The 22,275-nt window shown below is 38.1% G+C and overlaps 1 protein-coding gene across 1 annotated transcript in view; it reads left to right on the top strand.

The window, feature by feature from the left end:
• Window positions 1-1,957: 1,957 nt before the first annotated feature.
• SUMF1 (sulfatase modifying factor 1) overlaps window positions 1,958-22,275 on the top strand; it is a 72,931-nt gene continuing 52,613 nt past the window's right edge. The window contains exons 1-2 of the mRNA XM_070933573.1: window positions 1,958-2,215; window positions 19,067-19,240. Coding sequence (XP_070789674.1) covers window positions 1,958-2,215; window positions 19,067-19,240 — 432 coding nt within the window. The remainder of the gene's footprint in view (window positions 2,216-19,066; window positions 19,241-22,275) is intronic.

Here is a 22,275-nt window from a genome sequence, read left to right as displayed (position 1 = left end):
GGCATAAAAATTGGAGATTTCAGCCTCACCAGGCTCAACCTTTACAATCATTTAGCATAATGAATAAGATCAGCCTTGTGTTAACTCTGATAAGAAGAGTACAAGTATATATAGTAAGGCTTGCATTTGAGAATTTACCCATGCTATCTAGCTACTCTATGCATCTGATGGTTTAATTGCATCTGATGAGTGCCCTGGAGGCACAGATTATCTAGACCTGTTTCCATTAGGTTTCAGAGTACAGTTTAATATTGCAACTGCTTTGATCACCTGGAAAGTTGAGATGGTGGTCCTTGTTCTCTTTAATGGCTTTAGATATCATTGACCACAGTATCCTTTTGAGCCAGCTCCATGGGTTGGGGATTGGGGGTTCTGTGTTATAGTGGTTCTTCTCTTCCTGTCTCAAGGGCCGGGTACAGTTGGTATTGGTAGGTCTCTCCTTTGTGACATGCCCTAGAATTCTATTCTCTCCCCCCTCCTTTTCAAAACTTACATGAAACTGCTGGATGAGATAATTCACCAGTTTGGGGTCCTATATTGCTTTAACTGGGATGACCTTTGAGTAATCATGCTAGATTCCTTTTGATATACAGTGCTAGAATTCTCGCTCATCCTTCCCAGGAACATCTCGTCCTCCATCACCATAATGAAGCAGCACAGTGATTGTTTAAGAGTCCACACTGACTTGACAGCACATAATCAATCAATCACATGTGACAGACAAATGCTATCTTTTTGGCTTAATGAGATCTGCAAATTGCATATGCTTATCCCTAGGACAATACAAGGAATAAACTACGGTAGGACACTTTAAAAATTTGTGTACACTATTTAGCTACAGGAATTTTTTTAAGTTGGAAACTTGAGGGGTAAATAAATATATTTGTGTATGCCACATTGTTTTTACCCCTTACATAGGAAAAATCTTCCAAAATTTGGCTCATATGAATGTATGCAATGGAATTTAATGCTGCATTCCAAAATTGGATTAAATTGGATTAAAGCAAATGCTTCTTTGAATTCATCAGTTCGGCAGCTCTTAGGAGAACGTATAGTTTAGCAAAAGAAGTGTATGCTTTCATTTCCTAAGAACTTAAGTCAACTAAATCTCAAAAAGTCACAGATGAGAGCGTGCCCTATTTTATTCAGTTTTAAAATCCTCTCAATGGGAAGTATTTATTTATTGTGTTTCAAAGCCATCGTATTCCAAAAAGACACTGGATTGTTTATAATATTTAAGATTACAACATTAAAGATAGCCAATGTGTGATTTCCACTGATTTGCAAGTATTTTTCAGCTTTTGTGATTTTCTAGAGAGTTTCAGAAAATTCTTCCTTTCTCCTGTGGGCACATCCAGTGGTGAGACTCAGCCAGTTCGCACCATTTCGGGAGAACCGGTTGTTAACTTTCTGAGCAGTTTGGTGAACTGGTTGTTGGAAGAAATCATTAGGGCAGAGAATCAGTTGTTAAATTATTTGAATCTCGCCACTGGGCACATCATCCTTGTCCTTTTATTGCATTTTATAGATTCTTTAATTTTGGGACTGTCTTATTACTGGAAATGACATTGTCACTGACCAGATGCGGTGGAAGATAAACCCTCCGTTTATTGAAATACGATTTTAAAAAATCATATTCCAGGAGCTCTTAATCCCAGTAACACTAAAGTATGTAGTAACTCATTTAAACACCTGTATTTTCTGCCTTATATTCCTTTCACTTCCTAAAGCCGAGCAACTTTCTCCAAAATAGAATTTATCCTTAGTTTCAGTTTATAAAGCCATTTAGCAAAAAACAAATAGGCGTCCGGATTTTCCTGCCGTCGCGAACCTTCGCGCGCTGGGAGGAAAATCCCGAGTGAGTAGGAATACAGTATATTTTTTGGGGAAGAAGAACCGGTAGAGGGAGCAATGTGGTCAGCTGACCTCTTCTCTTTCACGTGACTTTCCTTACACTATGGCTGCGCCCAGGCACAGTTTGCTTCGGGTGATTTACACTTGCTGGCTTCTGTGGCTGCGGTCCGCAGAGTGCTTGGACGATAGTGAAGAAGAAGGGAAGCCCGGGGAAGAGGAGGATCAGGGAGCCTGTGGTTGCAGCAACAGTCGCGCAAACGGCGCGGAAAGAGCAGCACAGAAATACTCTCTGGAGGCGAATGTTTCCCAGCAGCCAAATGATCGCCGTGGAGACGACCGCTCGAAAAACGAGGGTATGAAGGTAGGTAAATGGGGCTATAAGTTGGTGGCTTTAAATGAGGAATGAAGGTTTAATGATGGGATGGCGAACATCGGGTGTAACAGCGTTGCTGGAGCGTGGGACATAACTTAAAACGTGATTGCTAGATGTCTTTTTCAGTTCAGTGTTTCTTAGCATATGTGCAGTGAAAAACAAAACTAACAAACAACCATCTCAGTCGCGTGTAGCATCTGTAAACCAATTTATAACTTAAGCCCTCATGTCAAGAGGTTCCAGCCTCCTCTAACCTGGCATTATCGAAGTATGTTGGATTTCACCCAGGTCTAGATTAAGACATGCTATGCGAAACTTTATGCTTACTAGCATTAAAAATGCATTATAACAATAGGATAATTAAAAATAAGAAAGACATGCCCAAGTACCCACTTGGCAAGGATTCATCACAAACTAATAATCTTAGCCAAATCAGTTACCTTGAAAAATCCTATTCGTATTAGGAATACTTTCAACTGAAAATATGCTGTGCTTTCATTTCAATTTTAGAGATAATGTACAAAAGCATGAGCTGTTACACAGTTGAGCCCTAATACATTTTTAAAAAACACTTGAATTGGCATTATTTCTGTTTTGTATCTTAGCTAAAATGGCTGGGGTAAGATTATGTATTCAGTTGAGAGGTGAAAGTAATTTGAATAAAGAAAGGGAAAATGTTTTTTTTCTGTTGGGTCATATGGGTTAGAGAATTGAAAATGTTTAAATGAGCAAGATACTGCAATAGAATGGTGACAGAGGAGGACAAGAGAGAGTTGGAAAACTGGATTACCTGAATAAAGAAAGCATGAGGGACCCTGAAACTGCCCATTACAGGAGAAGCCAATAATCTGGCCACTGCCAAGTGCCTTGGAAGATCTCAAAGTTATGGTGTTTGTGAGTTTTGGGTGGAAGCAGAAAGTTGCAGTTGTACAGAAAGCCATTGATCTGTTGATAGGTATTATGCCATTGTGGAACTGGGATCCATGAAAAGGAAAACTTTAAGGGACCAACCATATCCGCAGGGTCTGAAGAATGGTGGCCAATGTGATAGTTATTATAGTTTATCATGTAGATGAGTAGCCAAAGTGCCAAAAGCAACGGCTGAAGAGTAGTTGAAAGTCTGCTCTAGAAAGTTGGTGAAAGTGGAAGAGACATAAACGTGAACAACAAAAACTGGTACTGAAAGATATTACAGTAGATTGGATTGGAGGAAGAATAGATGGAATAATTTATGATGAGAACAATTTGTGGCAGAGTGGTAATGAAGTGTTCTTCTTCATTGGATTGAGAATTATAAGGATGTCTGCATCTGTTAGACTCAAGGCAGAGCAGGTTCTGAAAGGTAGAGGCTGGAATAGGATGGCTGAAATGGGACTCAGCCAAAAGCAGCCATGTGGGGAGGGTTTTTTTTTATATGTTGCAGCATGTAACATTCAAGGTTCTATGGATGGGGTAAAGTAATATCAGTGTCCCCATGAGCAGCCCCTTCCTTGTATAAATAATTTGTGATATCTCAATACCATCAATCACTACTCACCAAAAACAATCAATGCCACTTATGGGGTTGAATTCCAAAACATCTGTAAGGTATTATGTTGGAGAATGCTGACTTAGACTAGTCTGATCACTGGATTTTCTAGCATCTAATTCTAAAACATGATTAATCAGGAAATACTGCAAAAATATGTTTAACTACCATGTGTGTGTGTGCTTTTATCACATGAAACATCTGGAGATTTTAAAAAAAAATTATAAATCAAGATGTGTACTATTGATGTTTTTCTTCAGCCAATCTGGCAATGCAAAATATATACTTTCTTTTAAATTTTTGAGGTACTGTGTGTGTATATATATATCCAGCAAATTGTGGATTAATCAACTAACCATAGTTAAAGCAATACATGGCATAGTGTAGCATAAGTACTGACAGATCAGGAAACGGACATGATGGAGGCCTGATCAGAGGATCATAGATCATTTGACAGCTTCCATTCATTTCCTGGCAATTTGTGCTGCGAAGGGAGGTCAGAGTATTCTGCCCTTCCCTGTTCAAAAGGAGGCAGAGATCAAAGTCTTCATCCCCACTGCTTTAGCTCAGAGTTTCTTGGAAGACAGAGTGCTCTGCTTGATCTTTCAAGGAAGAACTTTAATCCCTTCAGCACCAAGCCGAGAATGTTATTTTCTCTTCCTGCTTGAGAACAAGCATCAGTAGGCTCAAGAGATATGAATTTATCCTTGCTTATCCATAATGGCTTAGGACCAGGATACTTACGAGACCGCCTTCTGCCACCAGTATCCTCTCACCGACCAGTACGCTTCCATAGAGAGGGGCTCCTCAGGGTGCCGTCGGCCAAACAGTGTCGACTGGCGGCCCCCAGGGGGAGAGCCTTCTCTGGGGGGGCACCTGCCATCTGGAATGAGCTCCTCCCAGAAATACGGAGGATCCCAGATTTACGCACTTTCCGCCGCGCCCTCAAAACATTTTTATTCCAGCAGGATGGTCTGGCTTGACTCTCCCTTTTAATTTGCTTTTAAGTTTTATATGGCATAGGGCCTAGCTATCTTCGAGACCACCTGCTGCCACCGACGACCTCCCATCGTCCCGTGCGCTCCCACAGAGAGGGCCTCCTCGGGGTGCCATCAGCCAAATAGTGCAGGCTGGTGCAGGCTGGTGACCCTCAGGGGGAGGGCTTTCTCTGTGGGGGCACCTACCCTCTGGAATCAATTGCCCCCAGAGATAAGGAGAATCCAAGACCTCAGTGCCTTCCGTCGTGCCCTTAAAACCTTCCTTTTCCAGCAAGCCGGGCTGGCCTAATTTTTAAAGTGTTTTTAATTGTTTTGTTTATCGTTTTTAATTAATGGGGCCAAATTTATATATATATATATATATTTAATTGTATTTTAATATTTGTATTTGATGTTTTTACTTGGCTGTTCACCGCCCTGAGTCCTCAGAGAGAAGGGCGGTATACAAATTCAAAAAAAAACAACAAACAAACAAAAAAAAAAACAAATTGGGTGTTTTTAAATTCGTTTTTTGGGCCAGAATTATTTAATGTACTTTTAAATGGTTTTTAACTTTTGTATGATGTATTTTTATCTTGTGGCTGTTCACCGCCCTGAGTCCTTCGGGAGTAGGGCAGTATATAAATTAAATTAAATAAAATAATTAAATTAAATTAATTAAATTAAATTAAATTAATTAAATTACATTAAATTAAATTAAATTAAATTATTAAATTAAATTAAATTAAATTAAATTAAATTAAATTAAATTAAATTAAATTAAATTACATAAGGGAAGAATGTTTCCCCTTAATCCTATAGGTTATTTTTGTGCAAGAGATGGAATATGTATTTAGTTCACATCTGGAACATGCATATTCACTCTGTTTTCAAGTATATAACAGCTTTCCAAGAGAGAATGAAGGTTAATTCCTCCCCTTTGCACTACTATTTAGTCAAGAGCAAAGCACAATGAAGGCAAGCTATCTGAACAGGTGAATTTTGATTAAAAGTCAAAGTTATCATCAAATCAAGCTCACCTATTACCTGCATCCTTGCAATTTTCTTCGTGATAGAGGTTATTTGCCATTCTCTTGTGCTAGGTTTTGTTTTAATATCCTGGTCTAGGCCAACTTCCTTGGGTTTCTCAAATAATCCCCATCCAAGTATTAAGCAGGTTAGTTTTCTTTAGCTTCTGACAAGATTGGCTAGTTGATGTCATGCAGATGCCAGATTATTTTAAGACTTTATTTTAAACAACATATCCTTAATTGTAAGATCAGTACAGCATTAGAAAGGATTGTCAAGATGGCTGTTTCCGGAAGTACTTTTAGTTATAGGATTAAGATACAAGGCTGACTACAATTGTTATTGTTGTTCAGTCGTTAAGTTGTATCTGACTCTTCACGACCCCATGGAGTGTAGCACACCAGGCCCTGTCCTCCACTGTTTGAATTTCCCAAATTCATATTTTTTGCATCAGTGACACTATGCAATCATCTCATCCTTGGCTGCTTCTGCTTCTTTTTGCCTTCAATTGATTACAGTTAGCTCTTGTATATTTTTCCTTTTCATGCTTCTGTTAAATATGTAGAATTTGATTCAAATACCATTTTGCTGGCTTAAAACATGCTGTCATTGATTAAAATAGTTTACATTATAAGAATGGCATGTGATTCTAAAACAGTGTTTAATCAGCAACTATTTAAATCTGCTTAATGGTCCATTTCAGTTGTATTGAGAATAAAATTAGCATTCTCTACAAACGATCTGACTTAGTTTTTCATTTATCTTATTTTCATCAAGTCATTCAGGGCAAATGCATGAAGGAAAAAAACCCCTAGATTTCTTGAAAGATCTTTATTGTTATTAGGGTAAGGTAAAGGAGTCCATATGGATTTTACTCCGCTAGTTGTTGCTGGCTCCAAGGCAGTGGTGAAATCCAAATTTTTTTACTACCAGTTCTGTGGGCGTGGCTTGGTGGGCGTGGTATGGCTTGGTGGGTGTGACAGGGAAAGGATACTGCAAAATCCCCCTTCCCTCCCCACTCTTGGGGGAAGGATATTGCAAAATCTCCATTCCCACCCCACTCTGGGGCCAGCCAGAGGTGGTATTTGCCAGTTCTCTGAACTACTCAAAATTTCCGCTACCGGTTCTCCAGAACCTGCTGGATTTCACCCCTGCTGTAGGGGATGGTGCTCATCTCCGTTTCAAGACCATTGAGCCAGCACTGTCCAAAGACATTTCTGAGGTAATATGGCCAGTATGATGTCATGGAATGCTGTTGCCTTCCCACCAAAGTGGTATCTATTTATCTACTCATATTTGCATGCTTTTAAACTGTTAAGTTGGCAGAATCTGGGTGAGGATGGGAACTCATCCATCAACCCTTGGGTCTTGAACTTGGGATGCCAGATTTTCAGCTGACAAGCCCAGCATCTTAACCATAGAACCACCACACTACCCTGTTATTAGATTAATGTAACATAATCTTGAAAGTCTACCAAAGTAATTGTGCATGACCTATAAGTTAAGCTAGAGTTACATTCTCACATTTTCCTCTCTCCTGGACTCCATAAACCCATTTGAAATGGCCCTGCTTCCTCCTTTAAGTGACTTGCTCCCCCTGTTTTAACACGGTTTGCTAAGCAGTTTATTTATTTATATATATTTCACATTTCTGAATGGCCCCTTTCCCTTAAAGAGGGACACAGAGTGGTTGTACAATACAGCATCAAAATATGTCAAATTAAAATGTTAGAGTTAAAATTTTAAAATTGAAAATTTTAAAAAGTATAAAATTATAAAAAAAAATTAAGGAGGCAAGAAAGAAAATTTTCAAGTTGAGAAAAGCAAAGGGAGGGCTTTCATGGCAGCAACCAATCCCACAACTTCATATGATATATCTTTCTTGATTAGAACATATATAAGTAATAAGAGATTAGAACTTTTTTAAGGCATAGCATTTATGTGGTGGTTCCATTTCTGAAGGAGTTGTAAACTCAAAAGAGATTAGGTGTCTCAAGCTATCATCAAAAATCAAGCTGTTCCATCCATTTTGCTGTATAATTGATTGTTCTGCCAAGTCTTTGATACAAAATTTAAGGCTGTATTGGAAGTTTTCAGTAAACTTGCAGGTCTTAATACTGCTACAGCTTCATATATTTGCACTATATAGGTCATTAGAAATAATGGCCATCTTTGAAAGAGATGAATTGGATTCTTGGGCAATACGTTAAAGGTTTTCTTTAGCTCAGCCAATTTTGTCCTGATTAATTTGAACTGTTCTGTAGCTGTGTTTTGTGAGAATTATTTGTCAAATGTTTAGATTTAAACTGTCTTTTAAGGCAAGATTTTGATACTTGCTTTGTTAAATTGCAGACTGGGCTTTGCAGTGTCAGTTTAGATTATAGCAATGATTGCCAGTAGCAAGGGCAGCCTAATTCCTCATTATTTGTCACTGTTTGTCTAGCAGTCCAAATTGAAGGAAAATGATAGGGAATTTCTCTTTTTCAGTTTCTTCAGTGGGAGGAAACAATTACAGAGAGGTGTACAGGAGGTCTACTTGTTGTTTCTATGTGAATAACAGAGCTTTAAATGATTTTTCAATTAAGCTATAAGCATGCTGAATTATAATATGTCTGCTACGGAATTGTGGTACACACAGAATGTTATATTACAATTTCTGTCGTTCCCTGGCGCATATTCAGTAACTATGGAATCAGAATAACTTGAAAATAATAGTTGTGTTCTCACAACTTAGTGGTACTTCAATAGCTGAGATTGCCTAAAGTTTAGTGGATTGTAATCCAGGCTGCTGACTTGTTATTTAGCAAAACAAAATAGATAAATGTAGTTCTTAATTACATTCCTATGCAATGTTGAATAGAAGACATTTTAATTTAATTTTAAATTAGTGTACATTGATCTATATGGAGAGAGATAGTGTGTGTGTGTGCAGTCTTGTATCTTGTCTTCTTTTAAGGCATTTAAAATAGTGGACATAATTTGTAACCATACCACTGTTATTCATGCATTACAGATAGTCAGTTCTTTTATTGACTGCTCAAAGTTACAACAGCACTGAAAAAAAGTGACTTATGACCTTTTTCACACTTATGACTATTGCATAGTCGTAAGTGTGAAATAGTCATAGTGATCAAAATTCACAACTGGTTCATATTTATGACTGTTGTTTTGTTTAGCCAAAGCCCAACCCTGCCCGACCCTAGAATGTGATGCAAAGAGGCTTTTGTTTTTAAATCTATATAACTATGTTGATAACACTGAAAATCATTCCAAAGGCAAATTATTTTCAGCTGCCTTTACTTCACTAACTTTATAAATGCTCCTTAATGTTTTAGACTGTTTTGGCTCCAGCAAAATCAGTTTTCCACTTACAAAAGGCTTTACAAGCTCAGTATTTTGGGCATTGTACCAGCAAGTTATTAAGTAGATGCCTATTTCAATTTCTATTGCTCATTTATTACACTTTTTCTTTAAATTCTAATTTTTTGTTGTTTTCAATTATTTATCAGCAGATAGGAATTTAGAAATATATATAAATAGAATTATTGGGGGGAAGAGACATGTTATATATGGATTATGTTTCTAAATGGTTTTTTGCTTCATTTTTAAATGATCTTTTTTCAGATGCTAAAACAAAGTATTTAGGTTGCCAAGGACAACCTAAAAGACAAACATTTTACAATAAAATCATCTTAAAAGGACATCAAATTATTTTGTGAAAGGCTAGTATATCAAGTGCATACAGTATTTACCTTTATTGTTTTATTGTTGTTTTCCTTTGATACCATTTCTCTTCCAGGGTTTTGGCATTTTCCACTAAACTTTAGGTGAGAATTTCTTTCTTCTTCCTTTTCTCCAACCAACTAGAGTATTCCACCAACTTTAGCCACTCTACAGAACATGCTTTCTCTGTGCAGAGACTTCCTGTTTACTACCAACACTGCGAAGTTATGCAGATCTGGCCTAGTTCCATAGAGTTCTGTGTCTTTTACTGCACTTAATGTGTAAGCTATGTTTCTTACATCAGTAAACTGGGATAACACCCAAAAGAATACTGAAACCAGGGAGTCACAAACATGGTCTCCGGGACTGATTAAAACAGAAAAGTTCTATTTAAAAAGAAAAGAAAGAAAAAAGATGTAAAGCATCAATCCAAATATAAGCCAAGATTTATTAAACCAGATAAGTATATTGTCAGTTCCAAACCTTGATAACTGATTTGCTGAGATTCATAAGTTTTGAATCTCCTCTGCATAGAATAATGCACTTAGCATATTTTTCCCTCTGATATATGATGCAACTTAATTTATGGTGTTCCAGACAGACCCACTGCTGTCCTTTACAAATCCTATTACTTTTTTACTATTCTAGGTTAAAGGACTTAAAAATATTGTAGGCACTATCCACTCTTGCACTGACTTGCAATTGACAAGCGACTGGATAATCCACACTCATACCTTCACTTTATCTTCTTCTCCTCAGTACTAACCAAACACTAAGATCATTTGGCTATATGTGTCATGATGCCATTCCCTTTTGATACTCTTATTCTTCAGGCATGCCCTTGAATTCGGTGACTGTTCTTCTGGTATCATCTGGCATCCTTTAAATTCGAATCAGTTGAAACTTTTCACCCATCTGAGAATTGTCTACCAACTTACTCTGGATAGAAACCAGCAGACAACAAATTCATTGAAGCACTTGTTATTTGTTTGTTTGTTTGTTTATTTATTTATTTATTTATTTATTTATTTATTAGTTCGATTTATATGCCGCCCTTCTCCGGAGACTCAGGGCGGCTTACAATGCATTAAGCAATAGCCTTCATACTTTTGTATATACCTGCTTGGTAGGGCTTTTTGGCCCCCTCTAAGCGGTGTTCTATTTTATACAAAATCAGCTTATTGCCCCCACAAACCGGGTCCTCATTTTACCTACTTCAGAAGGATGGAAGGCTGAGTCAACCTTGAGCCTGGTGAGAATTGAACTCGCAGTAATTGCAGGCAGCTGGCAGCTAAGTGCTACTTTAACAGCAGTTTAGTCCGCTGCGCCACCAAGGCTCTTTTAATTTTTAATAATTTGTAATTTTTTTAATTGCCAATCGGAACTATGTTCTCAGCTGATCCTAAAATCCTTTCTGACCTTATGGTATCTTCTTTTAGACTATCTGCATATATGATCATCCTTTAATGAGAAGCTAAACCAAATCCTGTTTCTGCATAGTTACGAGATATTTTTTGATGTTATCCTTTTCATAGCTTGTATTGGCTGTGCTGTAATGGGTTGATTGGTCAGATTCTTTTTGATAAAAGTTGTGTGAGTGTCCATTTTGTTGCAAGATGTTGTAGACTCTTTTTGGTGTTCTAGGTTGCTGCTGTATGTGCTTGCCTGAATAATGTTCTTGCACAGCTCTTCTTGTGGGAGGTTGGGTTATTATTTTAATAATGGAGCGCTTGGTTAATATGGGTTGGGTTTTTTTGATAGACTTGCATGTTTAATTTGTCATAATTTCCTCTGCTGATGGGGATATCCAGAAAAGATAGTGTGTTATTTTTTTTCCTTTGTAATTATATTCCTTTGAAGATGTTGATTGTTTCCTCATGGCGATCTCTGACTTGGAGGACAAGGTCCTGCTACTTGATCTCTTTGAACATCACTAACCCATTCTCATGTACTGTGTGAACTATACTATTTACCTTAATCCTTCATAGTTCTCTTTAGGCTAGAGAATTAGCGAAGTAATTTTAATAGTCAGTTTGGTCTGGTGATTAAGGTGCTGGTCTGAAAACCAGGAGATTGTGAGTTCTAGGACTGCCTTAACCATGAAAGCTGGGGTGGGTGCCTTTAAGCCAATCATTCTCTCTCAGACAAACTCAGAACACAGAGTTGTTATTCTGGGAAAAATAAGAGGAAAGAGTATTATGTATTTTCTCTACCTTGAGTTACTTATGAAGTAATAAAGGTGGAATATATAAATAAAGTAGCAATGTCTGCTTTGATGGATTTATTTATTTATGAGATTTGTCTGTTACCTGAAACCAAACTGGCAATACACCAGGAAGTATTGTTGGTAGCGCAAAATAATGATACTTTCCAAGGATGAAGTGGGTATTATTACTGTTTTTTATCTTTCCTGATTTTAGCAAGGCAGTGCTTACACTCCTGGATACTTTAAATGTACAAAACACTCCTTGACTATAATGAAAAACCACTTAGAAGGCAAATATTTCTTACTGTGAGCAAAGCAAATGCCTTTTATTTTGTCTGGTGCTGCCTGATACAGTATTTATCAATGTTTGTGCATTATACATTAAAGAACTATGTTCAGAAGAATCACAGAGAAATTCAGTAGAATGATAGTCTTTATGAGCAGGGTACAAATGCTTAAGTTGAATACATTGCTTGAATACAATGCTTAAGTTGGATACACTGCAAGTTGTTGTGGTTAGTTGCGAAGTCGTGTTTGACCCATCGTGACCCCATGGACAATGTTCCTCCAGGCCTTCCTGTCTTCTATCATCCCCTGGAGTCCATTTAAGCTCATGCCTACTGCTTCATGACTCCATCCAGCCACCTCATTCTCTGTTGTCCTCTGCTTCTTTGCCCCTCAATCTTTTCCAGCATTAGGCTCTTCTCCAGTGAGTCCTTCCTTCTCATTAGGTGGCCAAAGTATTTGAGTTTCATCTTCAAGATCTGGCCTTCTAAAGAGCAGTCAAGTTGATCTCCTCTAGGACTGACTGGTTTGATCGCCTTGCCGTCCAAGGGACTCACAGGAGTCTTCTCTAGCACCATAGTTCAAAGGCCTCAATTCTTTGGCACTCAGCCTTCCTTATGATCCAACTTTCACAACCATTGCAACTGGGAAAACCATAGCCTGGACTATACACACTTTTGTTGGCAGGATGATGTCTCTGCTTTTTAGTATGCTGTCTAGATTTGCCATAGTTTTCCTCCCCAGGATCAAGCGCCTTTTAATTTCTTGGCTGCAGTCCCCATCTGCAGTGATCTTGGAGCCCAGGAAAATAAAATCTGTCACTACCTCCATTTCTTCCCCATCTATTTGCCAAGAACACTGCAAGACACTGATGTAAAACTACCCCCCCCCCCATCTAAGATTGGCTTTCTCGCAATTGAACTGATCCAAGTTAAAAATATGAGAAGAGGAATTTATCCACTATTTTTAAACAGGGATTATCCCTTAATGTCACATCATCATGGGAAATTGGTCGAAATTGAAGCTATAGACAAATATTTTCCATATATAGCTTTGGGATTAAGTGCATATATTGAAATTGATCCCACACCAACAAGGATCTCAGAACTTCTCAGGATTCAATGGGCCAAATACTAATTGCTTAAGATGAGCCAAAGAAGAGTTATATATTGAAAATTTTAGCCAATGACTAAAGCTAGCCTTCAATTCATTTGTTTAATACTAAGCCACATCACCAACCTTTATTGGCAGTAAATCCAACAAGTGAATCCTATGGCATACTTAAACTAATGTCAAAGTATCTAAACTCAGAGGGCCTTCACTCTAGCATTGTAAGGCACAAATTACTAGGAGTATTTGTTCAGTTCGAATCATAGAATTGGTAATTGTTGCAGCATACTTACAAGAATCTGAGCAACTAACAGTTCATCCTAAATTGGTGTTAGATAAGGGTCAGTGGAATTCACAGGGGGCTGGACTTGGATCTCTTGTGACTGTGCAATGACTCCAAACTATTGACATATTTAACCCAGCCTTCCAGCTCACCTGGTTCATCTCCTACACACATGATGTCATGCTGTCTTCTCATCTGTCCTTGACTACCGAAGATAGAGGAAGATACTCTACCTGGAGAGACAATGTCCCTGGAACTCTAGATTCAAGGAAACAATAGAGCACCCAGTAAGACTCCAGTGCCTATATTATAATAACATTTGTATTAGCCTCATCTCAGCATTATTGCATAAATATCTAGTGGATAAGACAATTCTACACCTCCCTGCTACACTCAGATATCAAACCTACTACTGTACAACCTATAATGTTGCCAGTTTTGCACAGCAGCACTTAAAATCTGTCAGATGACCTGTGCCATAAACTAGTTTTAATAGGCATTAGCTCATCAATCTATAGTGCTCCGTATTGTGATAGTCTGCATGTATACTACCTTTATGTTACCCTACATCCATTTAATGCTCCTATTCCTCCTCTTAGATTCCTTTTAGACTTTTATTTTTAAATATACCCTTCTATTTTATATCTTGTAGCATTTTATAATAATTATTTTTTTAGGTTCTGATGTATTTTTATGCTTCTTTTATTGTCTGTATCCCACCCTTCTTAAGCTGGCCTTTGACCATAATAAAGATTTTATTTTATTTTTTTTAATATGATTTAATAAATAAAAGACGTTTCAAAATATAAATCAGCTTTGGAATTAAATTTATTTTGATCACATTTTTATTATCACAAATATTAGGCATTCTGTCTTCTAGTTTAATTTGTATCAACAGAGGGGATAAGGTCAGAGGATTTGAAACTGAGAATTTATCAACTGGGAATTCTTACATCAACATAAATAAAGGCATTTATTTTATACTTGTATATATTATTACTACGACATAGTAGTATCATATGAGATTTACTCCAAAATTATAATAAGAAAATTCATGTAATCAAATCAAATTACTTTAGGAATAGGCATTGTGGTCTATCTCTAGTTGCCTTGCAAGATGGGTGACAAATAAACTTAATAAATAAATAAATAAATAAATAAATAAATAAATAAATAAATAAATAAATAAATAAATAAATCTCTAAAAAGAAGAATTTTGAAGAAGAATCTTCCTCCTTCTGCCTATAATTTTATTAATATTAGCATATTTTCTAATTGTAAAGGCAGGCAGGCAGGCAGACAGGAAGGAAGCTTTGTGTGTACTTTTGTCATTGCAGTTCTTTCCATCTTTGATGATATTTTCCTCCCACTCCCAACCTTCTGCCTTACAAGCTTGCAGGGCCAGCTCTTTGTAACAGATGGGGCCATCATCTCTGCTTCAGAAAAAGTGGAGCAAAGAATCATCGCAAGAACTCTCTAACCTGCCTTCTGAAAGAGTCTTTCAAAGCAGATTTTAGTTAGTTAATTATAGCCCACATTTATTATTTGTATAAGTAATTCAAGGCAGGAAACATACCTCATGTTTCTCCTTCCTCCTATTTTTACCATCACAACAACTCTGTGAGGTGATTTTGGCTGAGAGAGGGTAACTGGCCCAAAGTCACCCAGTTGGCATTCATGCTGAGGTTGGACTAGAATTCACAGTCTCCTGGTTTTTAGCCAGTGCTTTAACCACTGGACTAAGATAGTGGAATATACTCATGGACTTGTTTTGGAGGTTGGTGGGGGGGAAGAGATCAACAGTTTGGTAAGTGTCTTAATTCTGAGTGGAGAATTAACCAACCCTCATGTTCAAGAGTAATATTAATAACTGTATATAATGGTATTAGATATTAGGTATTAGAAAAGTATTAGATTTATACCAGTGAGACATTCTGGGAGTTGAAGTTGAAGTTCACATATCTTAAAGATGCCAAGGTTGAAAAACATAGATTTGCATTTATATTTAAAATAAGCTATGTGGGTACAGAATGAAAGCTTGCTACAATAGGGTTCTAAGGCAATGTTTGAGCCATGAGATGTCCAAGTCCTCCTCTTCCTCCTTCCTCTTCCTCTTCCTTCTCCTTTCTCTTCTTCTTCTTCCTCCTCCTGACTCTTCCTCTTCTTCCTCTTCCTCATCCTCTTCCTCATCCTCTTCCTCCTCTTTTATGCATGTTGACAATATTAGGCAAGGTTGTGCACTGATTCCTCACTGTTGGTTGATTTAATCCCCAAAGACTTGAAATTCTGTTTTTCTGTGTTTTCCAAAAACAACTGAGGGTGAGCTATTAATCTTTAAATACCTGCTCAGATCGGAACAAGGACTTCAATTGTTGCCTGTCAGAAAGAATGGGAAAGATAGACTGCATATCTGCTCCATTGTTGCATGCTTTGTTTTGATCAAAAGAAACAAAGATGGGCACAGAAAATAATATTAAGGAATTAAGGAAAATTTTAAGAATTAAATTTAGAAAATTTTGCCTTCCCAGTTGTTGACACTGATTTCTGCGTAGTTAAACACCTGCTGGTCATTAGAGATGTGGAAACATGGCTAATCTCATATCTAGTCCAACCTTTGGGAAAAAATAGATTCTCAATGGAAGTCCTTCTGTAAATGTATATTTTTTATTTTCTGTTCCAAGCTTTGGGCATAATGGTTTCCTGTGAATCTTTTAAAAATAGCTGTACACAAGAAAGCTGCTGAAACTTCATGCCTGAGACAGAGGGTGGGGGAGAGGGAGGGAGAAAGAAAGAAGGAAAGAGAAGGAAGGAAGGAAGGCTCTCATTCAGGCTGATAATCAGACCAAAGAGCGTAGCATTTGAGAATTTGTTCAGCTCAGCATCAACTATGCACTGCTGTCTTTGTGAGCCGGAAGTGCACAGTCATCAGATAGGGTTTCTTGAAAGACTGTATGGGGGTACTTCTTCTATGCATTCAAGCAGCAAAGGTCAAAGACAGAGATGTCCAATCAATATCTGATGTACACAGCTTCTTTCAAACCCTGGACAGCACATAACAATATGCAACATGCAAGAACAAATTGAACAGGACTGGATCTAGCACACAACCTTGTTTCATCCAATTAGAAATAGCAAATCCAGCCTATGAATCACTGTTGTATACAATCTGTTCTGTCATTCCATTATGAAGTAGTTGATCAACTTCATGAATTTCTTCAGGCATCCATAACATCTCAGGATGATCCAGAGAGCCTCTCTGTTTATGGTGTCAAATGCCTTTGTCAGTTCAATGAACAGAGTAAAGAAGCTTGTTCTGCTCAATGTCCTTCTCTTGACTTGCCTCATGGCAAATATCATATCTGCTGTACTCCATTCTGGCCGAAGCCACACTGTGCCTTCAGGAGTTTCTTTCCGAGACAGTGACAAGCCTGTTCAGAAGCATGCGGGCAAAAATCTTCCCTGCAATGGACAGCAGTGAGCTACCTCTGTAGTTTCTGCAATCTGATTTAGTTCCCCCCCCTTTTTTTTTACTGAGAGCCACAAATGAGGGTATCATGGAAGTCATCCAGCATCTTCCCTGTCAACCAAATATCTTCCAAGATGTCTTGGAAAGCCTGCAAAGTATTTGGGTCTAGTGCATTGTTGATCTCAGAAGGAATGCCATTGTATCCTGCTGCTTTCAGCTCAACTGCAATATCATTTTCTTGATCTAATGACTAGAGGGAGACAGGTAACTCTTTTGTGAGAATTCCACTCTGATCTACTTGACTCTCCAAAGTTGGGAGTCCCTGTCTTACCAATAATATCTGCCGTTAAAAGGAATTCATGTAACATTTGCTTAGAAATTTAGTCCTGCTTGTGTAGCTTGGTTATATTTCATACTTATGTCTTTTTATGTTTAATACTTGTTTTTCTGTGCTTTCATGGCAAGTAATTTTTCACAAATCATACTTGGGCTTTTTTTGTATGTGCCCTAAGTTTTTTGAAATTCTAGCATATTGCAGTAGGTATAGTTACATTTAGAGATGGCCAGTGCAGCAGTATCATATTTTTGAAAATGTGTGTCAGAAATCTAATCAAAACAAGACAATTGCATTACATTAATTGCATGAGAAAAATAATATTGACTCGCAAAATTAGTTGGGCTAGAGCTGAAGTGAAAAAAATTACTCCTGATATTGTATGACTTGTTTGATAAGAATTGTCTCAATGTTTCTAGAACTCATCCAATTTTTTTTAATTTACTTAGAACATTATGATACTGTCACCTATTAAAATTAATTTCTTTTAACATGTTTCAGTAAGGAAAAGATACCCTGTTTCCCCTAAAATAAGACAGCCCCTGATAATAAGACCAATTGGGCTTTTGAACACATGCGCTTAAAATACCCCCCCCCCCAGAAATAAACCCTCCCCAAAAATAACCCTCCCCAAAAATATTTAAATGCATGCACAGCCAGTCCCCACCATTTCCTTTGGTTAGGGTTAGGGAGACAGCTGGAAATCAGGTAAGATGGCAAGAGGAGCCCCGTCTTGCTCCACGCGCCTCAAAATAATAAGACATCCCCCAAAATAAGGCCAAGCACTTATTTCGTGGTTCAAAAAAATATAAGATAGAGTCTTATTTTCAGGGAAACACGGTAGTGATTCAAGTGACACAGTTAACCAAAGATTTATATTTTACAAGAAGATGGAATTTTAAAATAAACAAACTACAACTGAATATGGCCCAATGTTTTTTAATCTTATTATTTAGCCCACAAGTTAGCTTTAAATTAATATCTTTCTTGCAGATTTACAGAGGTTTTTAGTAGTCTTATTTAATAATTCAGGGACAAGAGCAAATTAGTTGTAGCCACTGAGGTATTCTGTTGAAATGGTTCTCTAGAGAGGGATCTAAACAATGTCATTAATTTTTCTCTCCTCTTGCTTGTTGTTCCATTAAGCCGAAGATCTTGTTTACAAACACAGATGCCAAAAAGACATGGAACAACAAGCAATACATGGAAAGATATTGAAGTCTGAATATTGCCGAGACCAATTTGTGAATAATGTACAAATTAGCAGCAACCTTTGGTGTTGAGTTGGTGTCACTATTTGGGTGACTGCTGAATGTGTGAAGTGAAACAAAGTTGTCTCTTTACCCATGTACTCAGGTGTGGATGCCTCTAGCTCTATTGTTTTCTATAACCAGAAATTCTTTCCCATGATCAGATAAGTTCCGTGTCAACTTCAGAAAATTTCATTGTGAAAAAAAGTTACGTTTTGTTTTCAGAGCTGAGTGTGTGATTTAAAAATGTATGACGCTTACAATATTTGTCATTAGTCACTACATACAATGTGAAGTCGCCATTTTGATATATCCTTTGAATTGAAGATCTCACAGCTGAAATTCCTGCCCAGTCATTTGGACTGTCTTCTCCATTTCCCACTTTTTATACCTCTGTTTTATCTGCCTAATCACACAGGTTTTCTGGACAGGGGTAGCCGTGTTTATGTTTTGTTACTGCAGTTCACTGAGTATGTTTCACATAATATCTTATTTATTTATTCAATGTATGTGCCATCCATTTGTTGGCTGATGGTATTCTGAACTTTGAAGATATTGACCAGTAGTTATTTCTACATCCTATAAGAAAAGACATAGAAGACATTTGAAGATTTAATTATGTCTCAAAGAGTCTTCTTCAACTTGCAGATGGTCCCTATTCCAGCTGGAGTCTTTACAATGGGAACTGATGAGCCCATTATAAAACAAGATGGAGAAGGGCCTGGAAGGAGAGTCCACATTGGTCATTTTTTCATGGATCGCTACGAAGTCAGCAATGCAGAGTTTGAGAAGTTTGTGAATGCTACTGGCTATGTTACAGAGGTAAGTGAAAGAAGTTGGTGTTTTTGCAAAGCAGTCTTGTTTGTGTCCAAATAGAGCTTGAGAGTTGAAGATAAACTTCTGCTATATCAGAGGAACGTCTTTCTTCTCAGGTATCTGGTTGGCCTGGGGAAAAGGGAAGATATTCCTCCACAAAAATTCCCAAATGGTATAAAATTGGGAAAAGTCTTCAGTATCCTTGGACATACTAGTAAAACCTAGCAGTGCCAGCAATTTGCTTCCTATTGTCAATACATTAGAGCAGGGGTGTCAAACGGGCCCGATGCATCACACGCTAGCCACGGCCACCCCAGTTTAGCGAAGGGGGGAAAAAGTCATGATATGTCACGTGACAACGCGAGTTTGACATCCCCGCATTAGAGGGACTTGGTCTTTTCAGAACACTAAAACCAATTCCCTGTGTATCTCTTTATAACAATTATTCTAAGAAAGGACCCTGCCACAAACAGGTCCCAGAAGCTCTTCATTTGGAGTCTGCACCTCCTAAAGATGAACTGTTTTGGAGCATTCTTCACAAAGGAAAGGGAATAACCCACACAAAGACACTCACATAATTTACTGAAAATTGACCTGTTAGGGGTGAACACAGTGTTTCTGGAGAGAAAACTTAAAATCTGCACAGATGAAAAATACTTTTGCCCCACCCAATAAAAACAATAAAGAGAGCCTTAATTAGTTATCAGTAACAGCATCTTAGAGGAGCATATTGAATAGTGGACCAACTTGTAAAGCAGGGGGTACAAGTTCAAGCACCACTATTGCTTGTTATAGGACAGTGGCAGATAAATGTTGGGCACATCAAAAATTATATCCTCATTCATCTTCAACAGTTTACATTCCTGTTCTCAGGCGACCATTATAAACCTCTAGGAGAAATCATAACCTGGGAAACTGCTCATAGTGTATATGACGGATGACTGATTCAAGTTACAGTATCAATCCAGGATGATAGAAGATTTCATCAAGTTTTCTGTGTGGACCAAACACCTGTTTTGGTCTATTTATCCCTCAATTCTCCTCCTTTATCCAGGGCTAATAGTTAGTAACATGTCTTATAGTCTTAGCAAGGGCTCCTACATAATTTTGCCAGAAAAGTAGCATATGGAAATGTTTTACCAGTGTCTGTCAGGATGTCTCTTTCTTTCCTATTCAATCAGCACTGCAAAGTTGCTGCTTAATGATCTGCCTTCTCCAGTGCATATTCCTCTAGATGACTCCTGATATCTACAGAGAGTGCTGTCATTAACTATGGTGTCTGTATGTGTAATTGGAGATGTGAGTGGGTGATGCAACCCATCAGTCTTCCATCAGAAGACCAAAAGAGCTATCAAAAAAGCAGTCGTAAGATGCCTTTTTTTGTAAGCTTTCTATTTATTGGATCTTTAGCAATAGCAATAGCATTTGGACTTCTATACCACTTCATAGTGCTTTATACCACCCTCTGAGTGGTTTACAATGTCAACATATTGCTCTCACGAATCTGGGTCCTCATTTTACCAACTTTGAAAGGATGGCTGAATCAACCTTGGCCAGTCATGATTGAACTCCTGGATGTGGGCAGAGTTAGCCTGCAGTATGGCATTCTAACCACTGCGCCATCAGGGCTCCTTTAATTTGCCCAACAACGAGAGCTTTCTGGGCATATTACAAAATGATTTAAAATTTTAAAAAACAATAAAACAAAATATACTTTCTTTTACAAAATTTGTAGTCCCCCTATTTGTAGTGAACTGTAGGTAGGGAACAACAAACTATGTGCAAATACCAAAGTAAAAAAAATAGTAAAAAAGTAATATGATTAAAAGCCAATAATTACTATAGGTATCATTAAAATGAAACTAATCTCTTCTAAGGGTCAGACACACACTGGAATAGACCTGATTTAGCTTGCTTACAAAATTTTAGTTGAATGTGGACTATCTATACTTCTGGAGGAAGGGTATTCCATAAAATGGTGACATGCACTGAGAAGGCCTTTTAAGGAAGGGGAGCTACAAAAGGCTCTCTTGATCACCAAATTAGATGTCATCAGTAGACATTCCATTTTGGCAGTGTGTTGTATACTATGGATCCCAAAGCTCAGCCATACAGAACTTGAATGATAATAACCAGTACATTTAATTAAGCCTAGGAACCTACAGGCAACCAATGTAGCACCTTCAAAATAAGAGTTATCCTAGCTTGTTGGTGTTGTCCCATCAATAGTTTAGTACAGGGGTGTCGAACTCAAGGGCCGCATCAAGATTGTGTTTGGCCTCAGGGGCCACATGGGCGTGGCCAAGGTGGGCGTGGCCAGCTTGACATCACTCGTATTGGGTGCAGTATGGTGGCCCGAGCACTACACCAGCAAAAACAGTTCGGGTGGGCCGCGTGTGCCCCCCAGGCCCCATTTTTGTCTGCAACGGCCTTCTGCAGTCCTCTGTCAGCAAAAACTGAGCTCCGTTTTCACTGGCAGAAGGCTGCAGGAGACCGTTGCAGCTGAAAACGGCTTGGGAGGCCGCATGCAGCCCTCCTGAGCTCCGTTCTTGCTGGCAGAGGCACTGCGGGCCAGTCCTTCACTGTTTCCAGGGCAGCCCTGCAGGCCAGATCTAAATACCCGGTGGCCAGATCCAGCCCCCGGGCCTTGAGTTTGACGCCCCTGGTTTTAGTTGCTGCATTTTGAATTCACTCCACACAGAATGTATCATAGTACAACAGGATTACTATCACCAGAACATATTGTTCCCAATAGATCAGAACATCCTTTGGAGCTAAGGAAAGACCCTGGTTTCCATCTGCTGTTTAAGTAGGAGCTGAGAATGCAGGAGAACCCAACTCCTTTGGGGGAGCCAATGTTATTAAGTTGCCTTGATGTCTGTTAACAGTTAGCAGTTCTGATTTCATGCAATTTAATCTGGGCTTGTTTTGGCCCATTCATATCCTCACAGTTTCTAGCTACAGTACAAAAATTCAGACCCTTGTTGTTTATTAAAAACATGACTAAAGAAGAAAAACTAGAATACATAATTAAAGAGCCC

This window comes from Pituophis catenifer, unplaced genomic scaffold, assembly GCF_029215685.1.
Source record: "Pituophis catenifer annectens isolate HBS135680 unplaced genomic scaffold, rPitCat1.0.hap2 SCAF_2, whole genome shotgun sequence".
Taxonomy (NCBI): domain Eukaryota; kingdom Metazoa; phylum Chordata; class Lepidosauria; order Squamata; family Colubridae; genus Pituophis; species Pituophis catenifer.
The sequence above is the reverse complement of the archived record's forward strand: the minus strand, read 5'-3'. Positions and strand labels throughout refer to the sequence as shown.